General features: G+C 34.2%; 1 protein-coding gene across 1 annotated transcript in view; it reads left to right on the forward strand.

Moving 5' to 3' along the window:
- MEIKIN (meiotic kinetochore factor) overlaps positions 1-13,380 on the forward strand; it is a 153,181-nt gene that overhangs the window by 62,846 nt on the left and 76,955 nt on the right. Inside the window, exons 8-9 of the mRNA XM_027849027.1 lie at positions 7,283-7,366; positions 10,303-10,428. Of these exons, the coding sequence (XP_027704828.1) occupies positions 7,283-7,366; positions 10,303-10,428 (210 nt within the window). The remainder of the gene's footprint in view (positions 1-7,282; positions 7,367-10,302; positions 10,429-13,380) is intronic.

Raw genomic sequence — 13,380 nt, forward strand, 5'->3', positions numbered from 1 at the left:
ATAGTATAGTAATATTACATTGTGTTCATGTGCCACAACTTGTCTAGCCATTCCCCAATCATTAGGTATCCACTTTGTTTCCAATTCTTTGCCACCCCTGAAAGTTATGCAATAAATGTTATGGTATATGTGGGAACTTATTTCTTATCAATGACCTCCTTGGAGTATAAATCCAGTAGTGAAATTTGTATGGACAGTTTAGTTATTTTATTTGAATAATTCAAAATTGCAGTTGTGGATGTTTTTATTTTTAACATGATTAATTATATTGATTGTTTTCCTAATGTGGAAAATATCCTTGAATTCCTATTATGAAACCAATTTGGTCATGATGAATGATTTCTTGAATGAATTAGTATAGTCTGACAAGATTTTATTTAAAACTTTTGAATCTATATTAATGATTCCTTTTCCCTGCTTTAGATATAGAATGTATTTCTTTTCTAAAAGATATTTGGTAGAGTTCTTTCTCAATTTTTTCGAATAATTTGTAGAGTGTTGGTATTAATTGTCCTTTAAAGTTTAGTAGAATTCTCCTGTGTATCCATCAGGAGCAGGATGTTTTTCCCCCTTTTGTAGTTCCTTTATAGCTAGTTCTCTTTCCTTTTCTGAGATTGGATTATTTAAGATCTCTAGAATTCTGTTAATGTGGGTGTTTTATGTTTTTGAAGGTGTTCTATTTTTTAAAGTTTTGTTAGCATATAACTGCATAATATATTCTAATTTTTAAAAAGTTCTTCTAGTTTTGTTATTATTTTCTCTTGTGCATTTGCCTTTCTTATTAATTTTATTTTTTTGCCCTCTTCCTTTTAATCAGGTTGGTTGAAGGTTTATAAATTTAATTAGTCTGTTAAAAAAACTTTTTGTTTTATTTATTCTTTCCACGGAGTTTTTACAGTTTAGCTATTTCTCCTCTAATTTTAAATATCTTTTTTGTGCTTATTTTAGGTTTATTTATTGGTTGCCTTTCAAATTTTTAAAAATGCATATTCAGTTCATTAATCTTCTCTTTTTCTCTTATGCTTATGTATTTTTAGAGATATAATGTTACCCCTGAGGACTGCTTTAGCTGCATCCCAGAAATTTTGGTATGTTGTTTCATCATTATCTGTTTCTTTTATATTAATATTGTTTCTATGACTTATTCTTTAATCTAATATTTATTTAGGATTTCATGGTTAAGTTTCCATTTGGGTCTATATCTTTTTTGTGTGTTTCCTGAATTGATTAGTATTTTTATTTCTCCATAAAGGATGTGTTTACTGTTTCTGTCTTTTCACATTTATTTGCAGTATATCTGTGCCTTAATACAGTTTTGGTAAAAGTTCCACATGATGCTGAGAAAAACATAAATTCTATAGCCATTTCATTTAGAAGACACCTTAAGTTTTCAACTTGAATTTAAATGTCAAACCATTCGGAGCATAAAAATTTAATATTCATTTTGGTTTACTATCTGTGATTCTTTTGAGAATAATATAGATTCCTTTTTAATCTCTCTTTTATGTTGTGAATTTTTGCTTTTGTATTAAAAAATGTTATTTTTAAATAACATGATGGCACCTTCTGCTTTTTTTGATTCACCTGATACCTAATAAATTTTGTTTGAGCCACTCATTTTTATTCTGTGAATGTCTTCGTTTTTTAAGCATGCTTCTTGTATGAAATATATCATAGGGATTTGTTTTCTAATCTAATTTGTCACTCTTCTCCACTTTATTGGATTGTTTAAACCATTTGCATTTAAATTTATGAAAGTTCCTTTTGTATTTTCCTCCATTTGTCTCATCTTTCCCAAATTAGGATTTTTCTCCTACCCTATTTAAAAATAATACTTTGTCTCTTTAGCTGTTTTAGCTTAGTCTACTATATTTCAACTCTATTCCCACTGGATCTCTTCTTATCCTCAAGCCCTTTCCCACTCCTGTTTGTTACCTTTTCTCCTGTTTTGGAGTTTTGCTTAATTTATTATTTTTTTCTTTTTATCTAATTATCTAATTCTTCCTTACTTTTTTCTCTCAGTTAAGTAGTCAAGTAAAATTCCCTTTCTTGTATTCCCTTTCAAGTTGTTTTGTTTGTTGGGGTTTTTATTCCATTTTTGCAACTTTTCCTAAAAATTTTTTCTTTCCCCCATTCTCTTCATTATTTATCTTCCCTTTCTGTCCATTCTAGACTTTTATTATTTGATTCATGCTCCTTGTACTATTTATTCCTTCTTTAGTCTGTGTATTTTTCATGGAATTAAAGTTTCTAAGGTACCTATTTTGAGTTTCTTCTCCTAAACAGTTTCTATTTTATTGCCTTACAGATCTTGCTGCTGTCCTCCTCTTTTTTCTGTTGTGTCCCACTTTTAGAAATACAAATTTCTGCAGGTGACAGAGAGGATAGAAGTATTGCCCCATGGCAGAGATTTTCCTGTGTCCCTGAATGGTAGTTCATTAGCACCTCCTTCATCACCCCATGATAATTTCCCCCCAAATGTCATGAAATCTCCTCTTTAAATCCATGCACTCCCATTCTTCTGGTTTTCATTTGATCCCAGAAGCTCTGACTCACTTTATCCTGAGGCTGGATGAGTGGTCTCCATCTCCCATTATAAAATAACTATTGGAGCTTTCTTTAGTGGGACCCTCCTTCCTACCACTTAATCCAGACTTCTTTCTTTCCCCCATTTCAATCCCAACCTGTGATTGCTCACCAGTTCTTTTCTATTCCCTCTTCTTTCGGAGAAAAAACAAGAGTTGCAGTGGTGGCAGGTGAGGGAGAAGGGTGCTGAGTAATTCAAGTAGGAATTTTGAATTAGTCTAATTTGCTATTAGTTCATTGTGTTGTTGTTACCTTCCTAAGGTTCTCTTTATTAGACAGTGGAGCCAGTTAAAATTGCTTTGTCTCTCATACATAATTCCTGTTTTGGAAAAATTTGAGATGTTCTAAGGATCAAAGAAAATGTCCAGTCTCCATCCTCTTGGTCACATCACCTGGAAATTTACCTTACCAATGCAATTTTTTTTGGCTTTCAATTTTTAGAATTTCAATTTTTGTTTTTAGTTGGAATTTTTAAAAAAATAATTGTTGCTTTTATTTTTTTAATGGTTTGTCCCATTCATTGATTTGTTCTTTTTTCTCTTGTTGATTCAAGGGTTTATAAAAGTAAGGGATGCAATTTTCAAGCTTGGGACTCATTATTAAGAATGAAGTAGAACATTCTCTGATGATTTTTTTTTTTTGCTTTTTGGTGAGACAATCAGAGTTAAGTGACTTGCCCAGGGTCACCCAGCTAGTGAAATAGAACATTCTCAAAAGCAGAGTCTTAAAGTGTTTCTCAACTTTAAGTAAAAGCAGCAGTAGTTCAAGTGGTGTCATTTTTTTTTCAGTGAGCTTCACATTTATTAGTCTGCATATACTGCTATATCACTTCATGATGTTATGATATAGAAATTTGCACCCTCTCAGCTGCGGATCTTGCTTCATACTTCATAGGAAAGCTGAGACCATTCACCAAAAGTTCTTTATTTTCTCCTTATAACACATCAGTCAGACATTTTTCCCCACTAATTTCTCCTTCACCCCTCTCTCAAATGAAGAGTTAACCTTTCTCCTTTTTAAAGCAAGCCCCTTGGCATGATCCTTTCATCTTATCCCTCCTATCTTCACTAGCAAATTGCCACAACTATTATTCTCACTCTTTTAGTCTTCAAACTCTCCTTGTTTACTGTCTGCTTCTTCATTTCCTAAAAACCACACCCATATCTATCTATTGTTAAAAAAAAAAAATCCTCACTTAATCTGACCATCCCTGCTAGCTAACATCTTATTTCTCTCCTCGTCTTCTTTTTTTTAGACAATTGGGGTTAATTGACTCGCACAGGGTCACACAGCTAGTGTCAAGTGTTTGGTCTGAGGCCAGATTTGAACTCAGGTCCTCCTGACTTCAGGGCCAGTGCTCTATCCGCTGTGCCACCTAGCTGCCCTCTCCTCACTTTCTTAAGTAAATTATTTGAGATAGTCATCTACACTAGTTGCCTTTATATTCCTTTCTGTAATAAATTTCACCCTAGTTACCTGTTTCCTAGCTAATTTTAACTGCACTAGTTTTGTGTGTGCAAAAACATTTTAATTTTATAAAATCAAACTATTTTATATTCTGTGATTCTCTTTAAGCCTTGTTTGGTCATGAACTTTTCCCCTCTTCGTAGTTTTTAAAGGCATTTTCTTCTTTGTTTCTTTAATTTGTTTATAATGTGACCTTTTACATCCAAGTCATATGGATGACTTATTGTGGTATATGATATGGAGCTTACTGTGGTATATGATATGAAATATTGGTCTAAATCTTCTGCCATATAGTTTCCCCAGTAGCTTAGGGGTTTATCAAACACTTTAGTACCATTATATTGGAATTTCTTCTGGGTATTATCTACCTAAGCTGTTCCACTGATCAGTTTTCCTTTTTTTTAAGCAAACAAAATAGTTTTTAATGATTACTTCTTTTTAAAATAGTTTTACATCTAAGAATGTTAGGTTTCCTTCCTTTCCCCTATTTTTTATTATTTCTCTTGAAATTCTTGACCTCATGTTCCTGTAAATGCAATTTATTGTTTTCTTCTAGTTCTATAAAGTAAACTTTTGTTGTTTTCTTTGTATGGCACTAAATAAGTAAAATAATTAAGGTAGCATTGTGATTTTTATTAGATTAACGTGACTTACTCATGGATAATTAATATTTCTCCATTATTTAGAGTTATCTTTATTTCTGTAAAGAATGTTTGGTAATTGTATTCATATAGTTTTATATAGAATTTCTCTTTTTATCCCTTTCTCCTGGTTTGTGTTGGTAATGTATAGAAATACTAACAATCTGTTTGGATTTATTTTATATCTAGCAACTTTACAGAAATTAGTAATTGATCCAGTTATTTTTTAGTTGACTCATTGGGGTTCTCCAAATAGGCCATATTATCTGCAAAAAACAATAGTTTGTACTTTTCCTATCTTTTTTTGTTTGATTTCCCCCCCATTGTATTATTACAGCATTTCTAGAACTATATAAAATAGCAGTGGTGATAAGACATCCTTGTTTTAGCCCTGATCTTTTTGGAAAGGTCTTTATCCTTTCTCAATTATATATAATGTCGGAGCTTGGTTTTAGATAGATTTTTATTACCATATTAAGGAAAGTTCCATTTATTCATATCCTTTTTCATGTTTTTAACAGAAACAGATGCTGGATTTTGTCAAAAGCTTTTTTAAAAAGTATCAGTTGATATAATCATGTAGCCTTTATTATTTTGTAATTAATGTGGCCTATAGTGTTTATACTTGTCAATATATTCAACTAACCCTGCACTACTGATATAAACTCAACCTGGTCATGATTTAAAACCTTTTTAATATGTTATTGTAGTCTCTTTGCTAATATTGTATTTAATTTTTTGTATTAATGTTAATCTATGTCAGTGTTTTAGATCATCAGCTATTGAGATGTCATTTGAAATATTTCTTACGTAGTGTTATAGGTAAGAATTCTGTAATAAAGAAACCCCAGAAATTCTTATGAACTCCACTAGAAAATTAGGAGAAAAAGAGCACTGGGTGCCTTAAATCCCCAAGTGTGAATTCATCTCTGTTTCTTCATTAAAATTGATATCATAGGTGTTCATTACTTTATGAAAGAGATACACTATATCAAAGTTGTCCAAAAAACTAATTTTACTTTTAAATGAATTGCTATTTGCCCGTTAATATAGATGTTATCTCAGGGTGAAAATCCACAATAGGCTAATTTAAAATTTTTGTTGTCCTTGAGGAAGGGGTGGTGAGCAATGTCTGCCAAATATCTGTCATTCAAGACTATGCAAAAAAAAAAAAAATACTGTACTTGAAATGCTTTACTATGTCCTTTCTAAAAGTAACGCTTTTATCTGATTTCTGGTAGTCTTGCCAGCTATCCCAAATCACCCTTTCCAAAAGATAGGAATTTCTTTAGCAATTAAAGAATTGATTTCCTTTCATTTTTTCATAGAAATTTACAATCCTTACTAGTAAAACTGCAAAATTCCACTCTGCTAGTAGATACATTCATCTACCCCATAATTGTTTGCCTGATTTGCCTCATTGGGTGATGTAAAATGAATGTGCCCTTCTTTTACTTCTTTAACTTTGAAATATCATAAAATAAATTTCTTCAAAGTAAAGTATTTTGAGCCTCATATAATTATGGATTTCAAATTACTAAGAGATAGAGGAACTCACCAATTAAGAAATATGATTTCTGAACTATTTGCTTAGAAAAGTGGCACTAATATAACAAAAATCAACAAACTATAAGACAAATTGATTGAACAGAAATTGCCAAAATGCAATTATCTAATAATCAAAAGTCTTATCACTTTTCCTGTCAAACCAACAAGGAATTCCATCCATTCATTGTCATGTAACTGCTGTGCCATATGATTCTCTTCAGAGTACTAAGTTTGACTTAACCCATAGCAAAAATAAGTTTTATTTCCTCAACTTGACTAAATGACTTAAAATTTAGGTTAGGGTCACAGACATCATCATCATCATCATCATTATTATTATTATTATTATTATTATTATCATCATTATCATTATTTGTTTGTGCTCTATTCTTATGCTTATGCTAAGATATTGTTTTTACTGTTGGTGCTAAAATATCTTTTTTTTCTGAAATTCATTTATGGAGACAAGAAAGGGAGAGGGAACAGAACAGGGAGAATTTATTAAGCCTGTACTAAGTGTCAGGCACTATGGTAAGCCCTGGGGATACAAATTAAAAAAAAAAGGTATGGTCCCTGCTCTCAAGGAATTTACATTCTGACTGAAGAAGATTGTATTAAGGAGATGGAAAGTTGAGTAGAGGGTACTTGCACAAGTGGGTAAAGCAGCTGAAAAAGTAAGCATTCTAGAGAGTAAGTGGGCTGGGAATGAAGGGAGTGACACTGAGACACCTCAAGAAATGGAAAACCTGGCTAGGATTTATCTATCAGGAAAGCATGTCTCAGGATAGAGTCATCCTGAGGAAGGCCAGGATGTTGAGGAGATAAAACCATCCATAGAGAAAGTAAGCTGGGAGTGAAACAAGCACAGACCCCGGGGCACATGGAGGCCTCCTCATCAATCAGAAGGGGAGCCCCGGGGTAGAGTTCTTTTTAATTTATTTATACATACACACATGCACACACATATATATGCATGAATACATAAACATGTATGTGTGTGGTGGTGGTTTTTTTGGTTTGTTTGTTTGTTTTCCTTATAGCAAACAAACTCCTCTGTCTCCGTTGGTAAGAAAAATAGAGGATTTCTGACAAGCTCTCCATCATCAGAGACAGGCAGGTTTGAGGTAAGTTTCAGAGGGACCAAATGGTAGTGATCCCATGGATTATTGAATCCATGCCATAATGATTTTTAAATTTCACCAGATCTTAGAATTATATTCTAACCTGATTATTTTCAAATTAGATTAAATAAGGTTCTTTCTCAGCTTGAGAATAACATTCATATTTTGCTCAAATGATAAGCTACAGAAACTTTAAATAAAGAAGATAAAAGTAGGGTGCTTCTGGTTCCCTTGTAGTGATATCAAAGTTCATGTTCCACTAGAAAGTGGTTCACTCTTTTGATTGGTATGTTTTTATCTAACTTTCAACGACAAGTAAATGTAATTCGATAAATAACATTTAATTGTTAGACATAGTGCCTGATGAAGAAATTGAATCAAATAGAATTTCACAGCAAACATTAAAATGCTCCAACAATTACCTATGCATCCTCAAAAAATGAACATTTATTAAATGCTTACTATATGTTTGCCAGGCACTGTGCTAAGTACTTAACATGTAAAGAAAGATAAAAACAGAGGCCCTGTTCTCATGGAAGTCACATTCTAATGAGAGAGTCAACATGCAGGTAATCATGTACGTATACAGTGTAACTAGATGGTCTTCCCAAAGATGCTTTGATGGTCTGTCATGTAGCATGCTACAATGAGATATGCTGTGTCGCTGGATATGAGGCTGGCGCTGGGCTATACCTTTAAGGCCCCTCTGGACCAGTAGGGAATATCATATCCACAAAACTCAGAAGATTACAACAGTTCCAAGGTCTGATTCATACTCACTTCCAACACTGTGAATATGCAGTTGACACTAGAACTTCACAGTGGAGAACTCTAATGACTTGTACATAGCAGCAAATGTTGATTGAATTGAAGGAGGCATATTAGATTAGGAATGAATGAAAAATACATTTGCATTGCAATTAATCCAATGTTCATGGAAGTGTTCTTGGTTAAACAAGTATATAGGTAGTTCTGAAAGCAATCTGCCCTGTTTGGTAGACTGAAAATAGGGTTCTTCAAATTGGGAGATCTCCCAGACCAGCAGTGGGTCAGTGGAAATGTCTTGAGTGTAGTATCATAAAAGCCTGTGCTTCCAACCTACAATTTAGGGGTTCGGGTTTTGACACTCAGCAAAGTTGTATTTGTTGACATACATGTCAAGGCAATCCAGTGTCTCTTTGGCTCACTAGTTCTGTATCATGTCCCACATTGGCCATATGTGGGACACTCTGGCAAGTACCATGCCATGCATTGTATTACAGGGACCATTCAGCTTACTCCTTGACATGCATTGGGCCATATTCCCAATTATGAATTTCTAAAACAGGTGTGACTTTTTAGCCAAGTCTAGCATATTTAACAAACCACAACACTTAAGCAGAAACTGGATGGAAAAGGGCATGTAATTAAATGGAAGACATTATAATAAAACTGTGGCAATCTGGAGCCCTCTAGGGGCATGTGTGTGTGTGTGTGTGTGTGTGTGTGTGTGTGTGTAAACACACACATACATATATATGTATGTTTGTGTATATGTGTGTGTGTGTGTGTGACACACACACTATATATATAATTTTTTTGAGGCAATCAGGGTTAAGTGACTTGCCCAGGGTCACAAAGCTAGTAAGTGTCAAGTGTCTGAGGCCAGATTTGAACTCAAGTCCTCCTGACCCCAAGGCCAGAACTCTGTCTACCGCTCTGCCTAGCTGCCCCCAGGGATGTATTATTTTGGAGAGGAAAGTGTTCTAAATGGCCGAGGGTTTGTCCTTTTAAGTGGTAAATCTTATTTTTAACCATTTTTAATGGACATCTTCCTTAAATATATTCATTGTGTCCTATGTGTTAGACTTCAAGCTCTATTCATGACTATCAATATGAACATTCATTATTATACTATGCTATGACACTACAATGATGTCCTCAAAACGTAAGACTATTCTCATCTTTGAATTGTATAGTTATTTTTCCCTCCTTTTCTGTTTCCTAGTTGTTAACATATTTGCCTTTAGGAACTTCTTCTGTACCTCTGAGTATCTTCCAGTGTTCTGCTTCTAATCTATTGTGGCTTTGGAAACCAAATAATTATGTGTAAAATAAAAATTGATAGACTCTGAGTAAGTGCTTTCTTATGGTGAAAGCAATCTGACAATTACTTGTCTGTTTCATGCCCAGCATTCTGCTAGGTACTAGAAAAACAAATTTAAATGTTATATTTTTACATAAATAGTCCTTGCTTTCTAAGCATTTATATCATATCAACAGAAACAGCATGTACCTGTATAAATAAATACAGAATAATTTTAAGAGGGCACAGGTACTTGTGGGTGAACAGATTCATAAAGGAAGTAGTACTTAAGCTGAACTGGGATTCTAAGATGCAGAAGATGAAATGTCACTTCCAAGAAATAGACCAATTTGGCCGGAAAGTAGAGGCTTGAAGGGATGGTAACATACAGCAATCTTAGAAAAGTGGACTGGGGTCAGATTGTGAAGAGCTTTTCTAAAAAGTGAAGTTATAATCCTGGAGACAATAAGGAGCCACTGGAGTATATTGGACAGGGAGGGGAGCGGTGTGGTCATTTTAGCAGCTATGTGGAAGATAGCAGGAAGAGAGAAAAAGGTTTGAGAAAGGGGAAAAAATTATGAGGTTATTGCAATAGTATAAGAGATTTGTGATGAGGGCCTGAACTAGGGTAATGTTGGAAAATATATTAACTTTAGCCCTCTAATTTGTGACTTGTATCTCATAGTTCTAATGTCTATTTTGGCTTTCTTACTGGTTACTGGGAGTCTTATAAATCAATGTGGTTGCTAGATAGCTGAAGTGTTACAATATATAGAAGAAAAGTATGTTGGAAATATAGTAGAGAAATTAATTAAAATCACATTTATAATTCAAGTTAACAGATTTTTTGTGTTGTTTTTTCAATGAAATATAGATTAATTTGTCCCCAGTACAAAAATTATCTTCAGAAGGAGAATTAAATCCAAATACAAGTAATTATATATATTCAGATGAAATTGTTCCTGCGTCAAGTTCAGAAGAAGAAAAAGATTCTTGGGAGGTAATCTTTTTCCTCAACTCAGGCTTTATATGACTTTGAATTTGCTAGTAGCTATATCCAATATTTAGTTATTCCTTTATTCACTCAACCACCATATGAGTTAATGACTCTTAAGACATCAGCTCAGAGGAGGAAAAGACTGATGGGGCTAGGAAAAGCTTCAAGGACAGGGGACTTGAGCCAAGCCTTCAAAGATGTCATATTTGGTTTGGCAAAGAGAAATGGACAAGCCACATCACTTAGGGGTTCTGTTTCTCACTTATTGAAGTAAGTGGGTGTTGCCAGATGGTTTGTAAGGATCTTTCTAGCTTTGATCTATCATTTTACCATTACCTCATCAAGCTGCCAAGAGCTGGGAAATTTAATTGGTACCCTTCAGGAAAAAATAGAAGACTCTGTAAGTAGTTCGTTTTTCATGAGAAAATTTGAGCCAGTAAAATGAGCTATCACTTATGACCCAGGAAGCGCTCTAAGGAGTTTCTTCCTTTTATTCGTTCAGTTTAGTAATCCCTTATATATGAAGTGCTTGCTATGTGCAAAGCACTGTACCAGATGCTGGGTACATAAATCATAATTTTATTATGATAGTAGCTTTATGATATCATCAACGTGGATATTACCGCCACCAATATAGATTTTAACTTACCAATGCCATTTCATCCTGAATGTTGCTGTCCAACTTCTCCCATTGCACATGTCAAACCCAAGAGATAGGAGTCCTTTCTAAAGGTTTTTGTTTTGCATTCTGTGGATGTTGAGTCAAATGAAGCATTCAGGCTGTCCATGTTTCATCCCTCACTTTCAATATATGGCCATCAAATGTTCTTCTCAAGTTACATATTTTTCAGTGACTTACATCTCTTATTCCAATTTTTATTCAAAAAAATATGTTTCAAGTGGTCTAAAAGTCAATAGAGAAGAAACATTGTGGGCCCATGATGTCACTGAAGGTATAAAAACCCAAACCAGAGATTCCCTACCTTCTGGGAACTTATATTCTGGAAAATATTAGCAACAAGGTAGCTGAGACAAGGCTTCATAGAGGAGGTGACACATGGAGTGAGCCTTGAAGAAAGTTAAGGCTTCCTAGAAGTTGAAATGAAGAAGCAGTGCATTGCAGGCACAGGAGATGGTCTGTATGAATGTGCAGAGCAGTAGAGGAACTGTGGTGTTTGAAGAGTAGCTAATCATCCAGTTTTATTAGACTAGTTAGAGTTCGTGAGGTGGATTAGTATGAACTAAGTCTGGAGAGGTCATTTAGCACTAGATAATGAAGGAATTTAACGTCAGGGTGTTTATATTTCATCTTAGAGGTAATAGAGAGCCCCAAAAGTTTTTGAGCAAGAAAATGATATGGCCAGACCTATGATTTAGGAATATTGAGTGTTAAACTAATTGGACAGTGGGGAAAATTAGAAGCCAGGAGACGTATATGGTAGTCTAGGTGTGAGAGATGATAAGGGCCTGAGGAATGTGGTGGCTTTTTTAGGCATTAAAAATTAAATTGGTGCAAGAACTGTTTGGGGGAGGGGGGTATAATTTTTTTTTCTTTGTTCAGTGGGGAGTGAGGGTAGGAGTACCTATCCATTGTGGAATGGATGAACAAAGCATGGTAAATGTATATCATGGGATATTTGGTGCTCTAAGAAATGATGAAGACAATCTATTCAGAAAAAACTGGAAAAATAGAGTGAAGTGAGGTAAACCAGAAGAATGATTTATATAATAACAACACCACCATAAAGACAAGTCTGAGAATATAATAAGCAGTCACAATTCCAGAGGACCAATGAGGTATTTAGGGTACAGAGACACAAATTTTTGTACATGGCCAATATAAAAGTATAGGTGTGGTTTTATTGCACCATATTCCATGACTGATCATTGTGGGGCAGGGTTGTATTGCTCCTTGTCATTCCACTTTTTAATTGTTTTATCTCATTCAACTTGGGGGTCAGGCCATGGCCCCCAACTTTGTAGATCAATGATACAAAATAGTAAAATTCAAAAAAAACTTTGGTAATGATTACTTTGTTACCCTTGTGTTTTTACCACTCAAGACCTTGCAAAAACTAGGCAAAGTGGGTAATGTCCCTAGAGTCATCCTACCTTCTTTTCTATACCTTTCTACTACTTAGTAGTAATCAGTGTCCCTATGCTGCCCTTTGGCTATCTAAAATTCTGTTTTTTACAATCTACCATATTGGCATGTCACCTAAGTGCCCATACTACTTTTGAACAGAATTTTCATTCTTTCTGTTGGTGATCTCTGCTATTAAGCGATCAGTCTGACAATTTAGACTAATGCAGAGATAACTGATGAGTTGAGCCCTCGTCCCCTAAGCATGTTTATATTTTGAAAGCAGGTTTTAACATGAATAGATTTCCATTCGATAAATTGTCTGAGATTTCACTCTGAGCAAAGGAGACCTTCCCTAATGGCTCCTGAGTATAGTATAAAGAAGTTAGATTCAGTTAGAAAAAACATAGGTTTGAATCCTATGTAGCACTGACACTATGTCACCATAGGTAAGTCACTGAACTTTTCTGAGCCTCAGTTTCCTCATTTGCAAATTTTTAAATCATAGTATTTGTGCTGCTTTGCTTCACAAAGTCATGTGACAAATTATATAATTCACATATAGTCTTGTGTGAACTTTAAAGACTATAGGAGGCAGCTCTTCTTTATGACTACTGCTATCCTTTTCTCCCACCATTTCCTATTCCTAACACATACGTGCACAGTCAGATCAGAACCTTGGCCTCTTAGGCCTGAAGAGTTACTGACTCTTAAGTGAAGGAATTCTCTGGAACACATAACTTAATATTCAAGGGATTATTCTTCCTCAGAGATGGAGTTGCCTGATGAAATGAACACAGAATGGAGATTAAAATTGTCCAGTATTTGATTCTAAGTAGAGTTTATTTATGTTATAATGACATTAAACCATT

The sequence above is a fragment of the Vombatus ursinus genome, unplaced genomic scaffold (assembly GCF_900497805.2).
Source record: "Vombatus ursinus unplaced genomic scaffold, bare-nosed wombat genome assembly UNPS02007284.1, whole genome shotgun sequence".
Classification (NCBI taxonomy): domain Eukaryota; kingdom Metazoa; phylum Chordata; class Mammalia; order Diprotodontia; family Vombatidae; genus Vombatus; species Vombatus ursinus.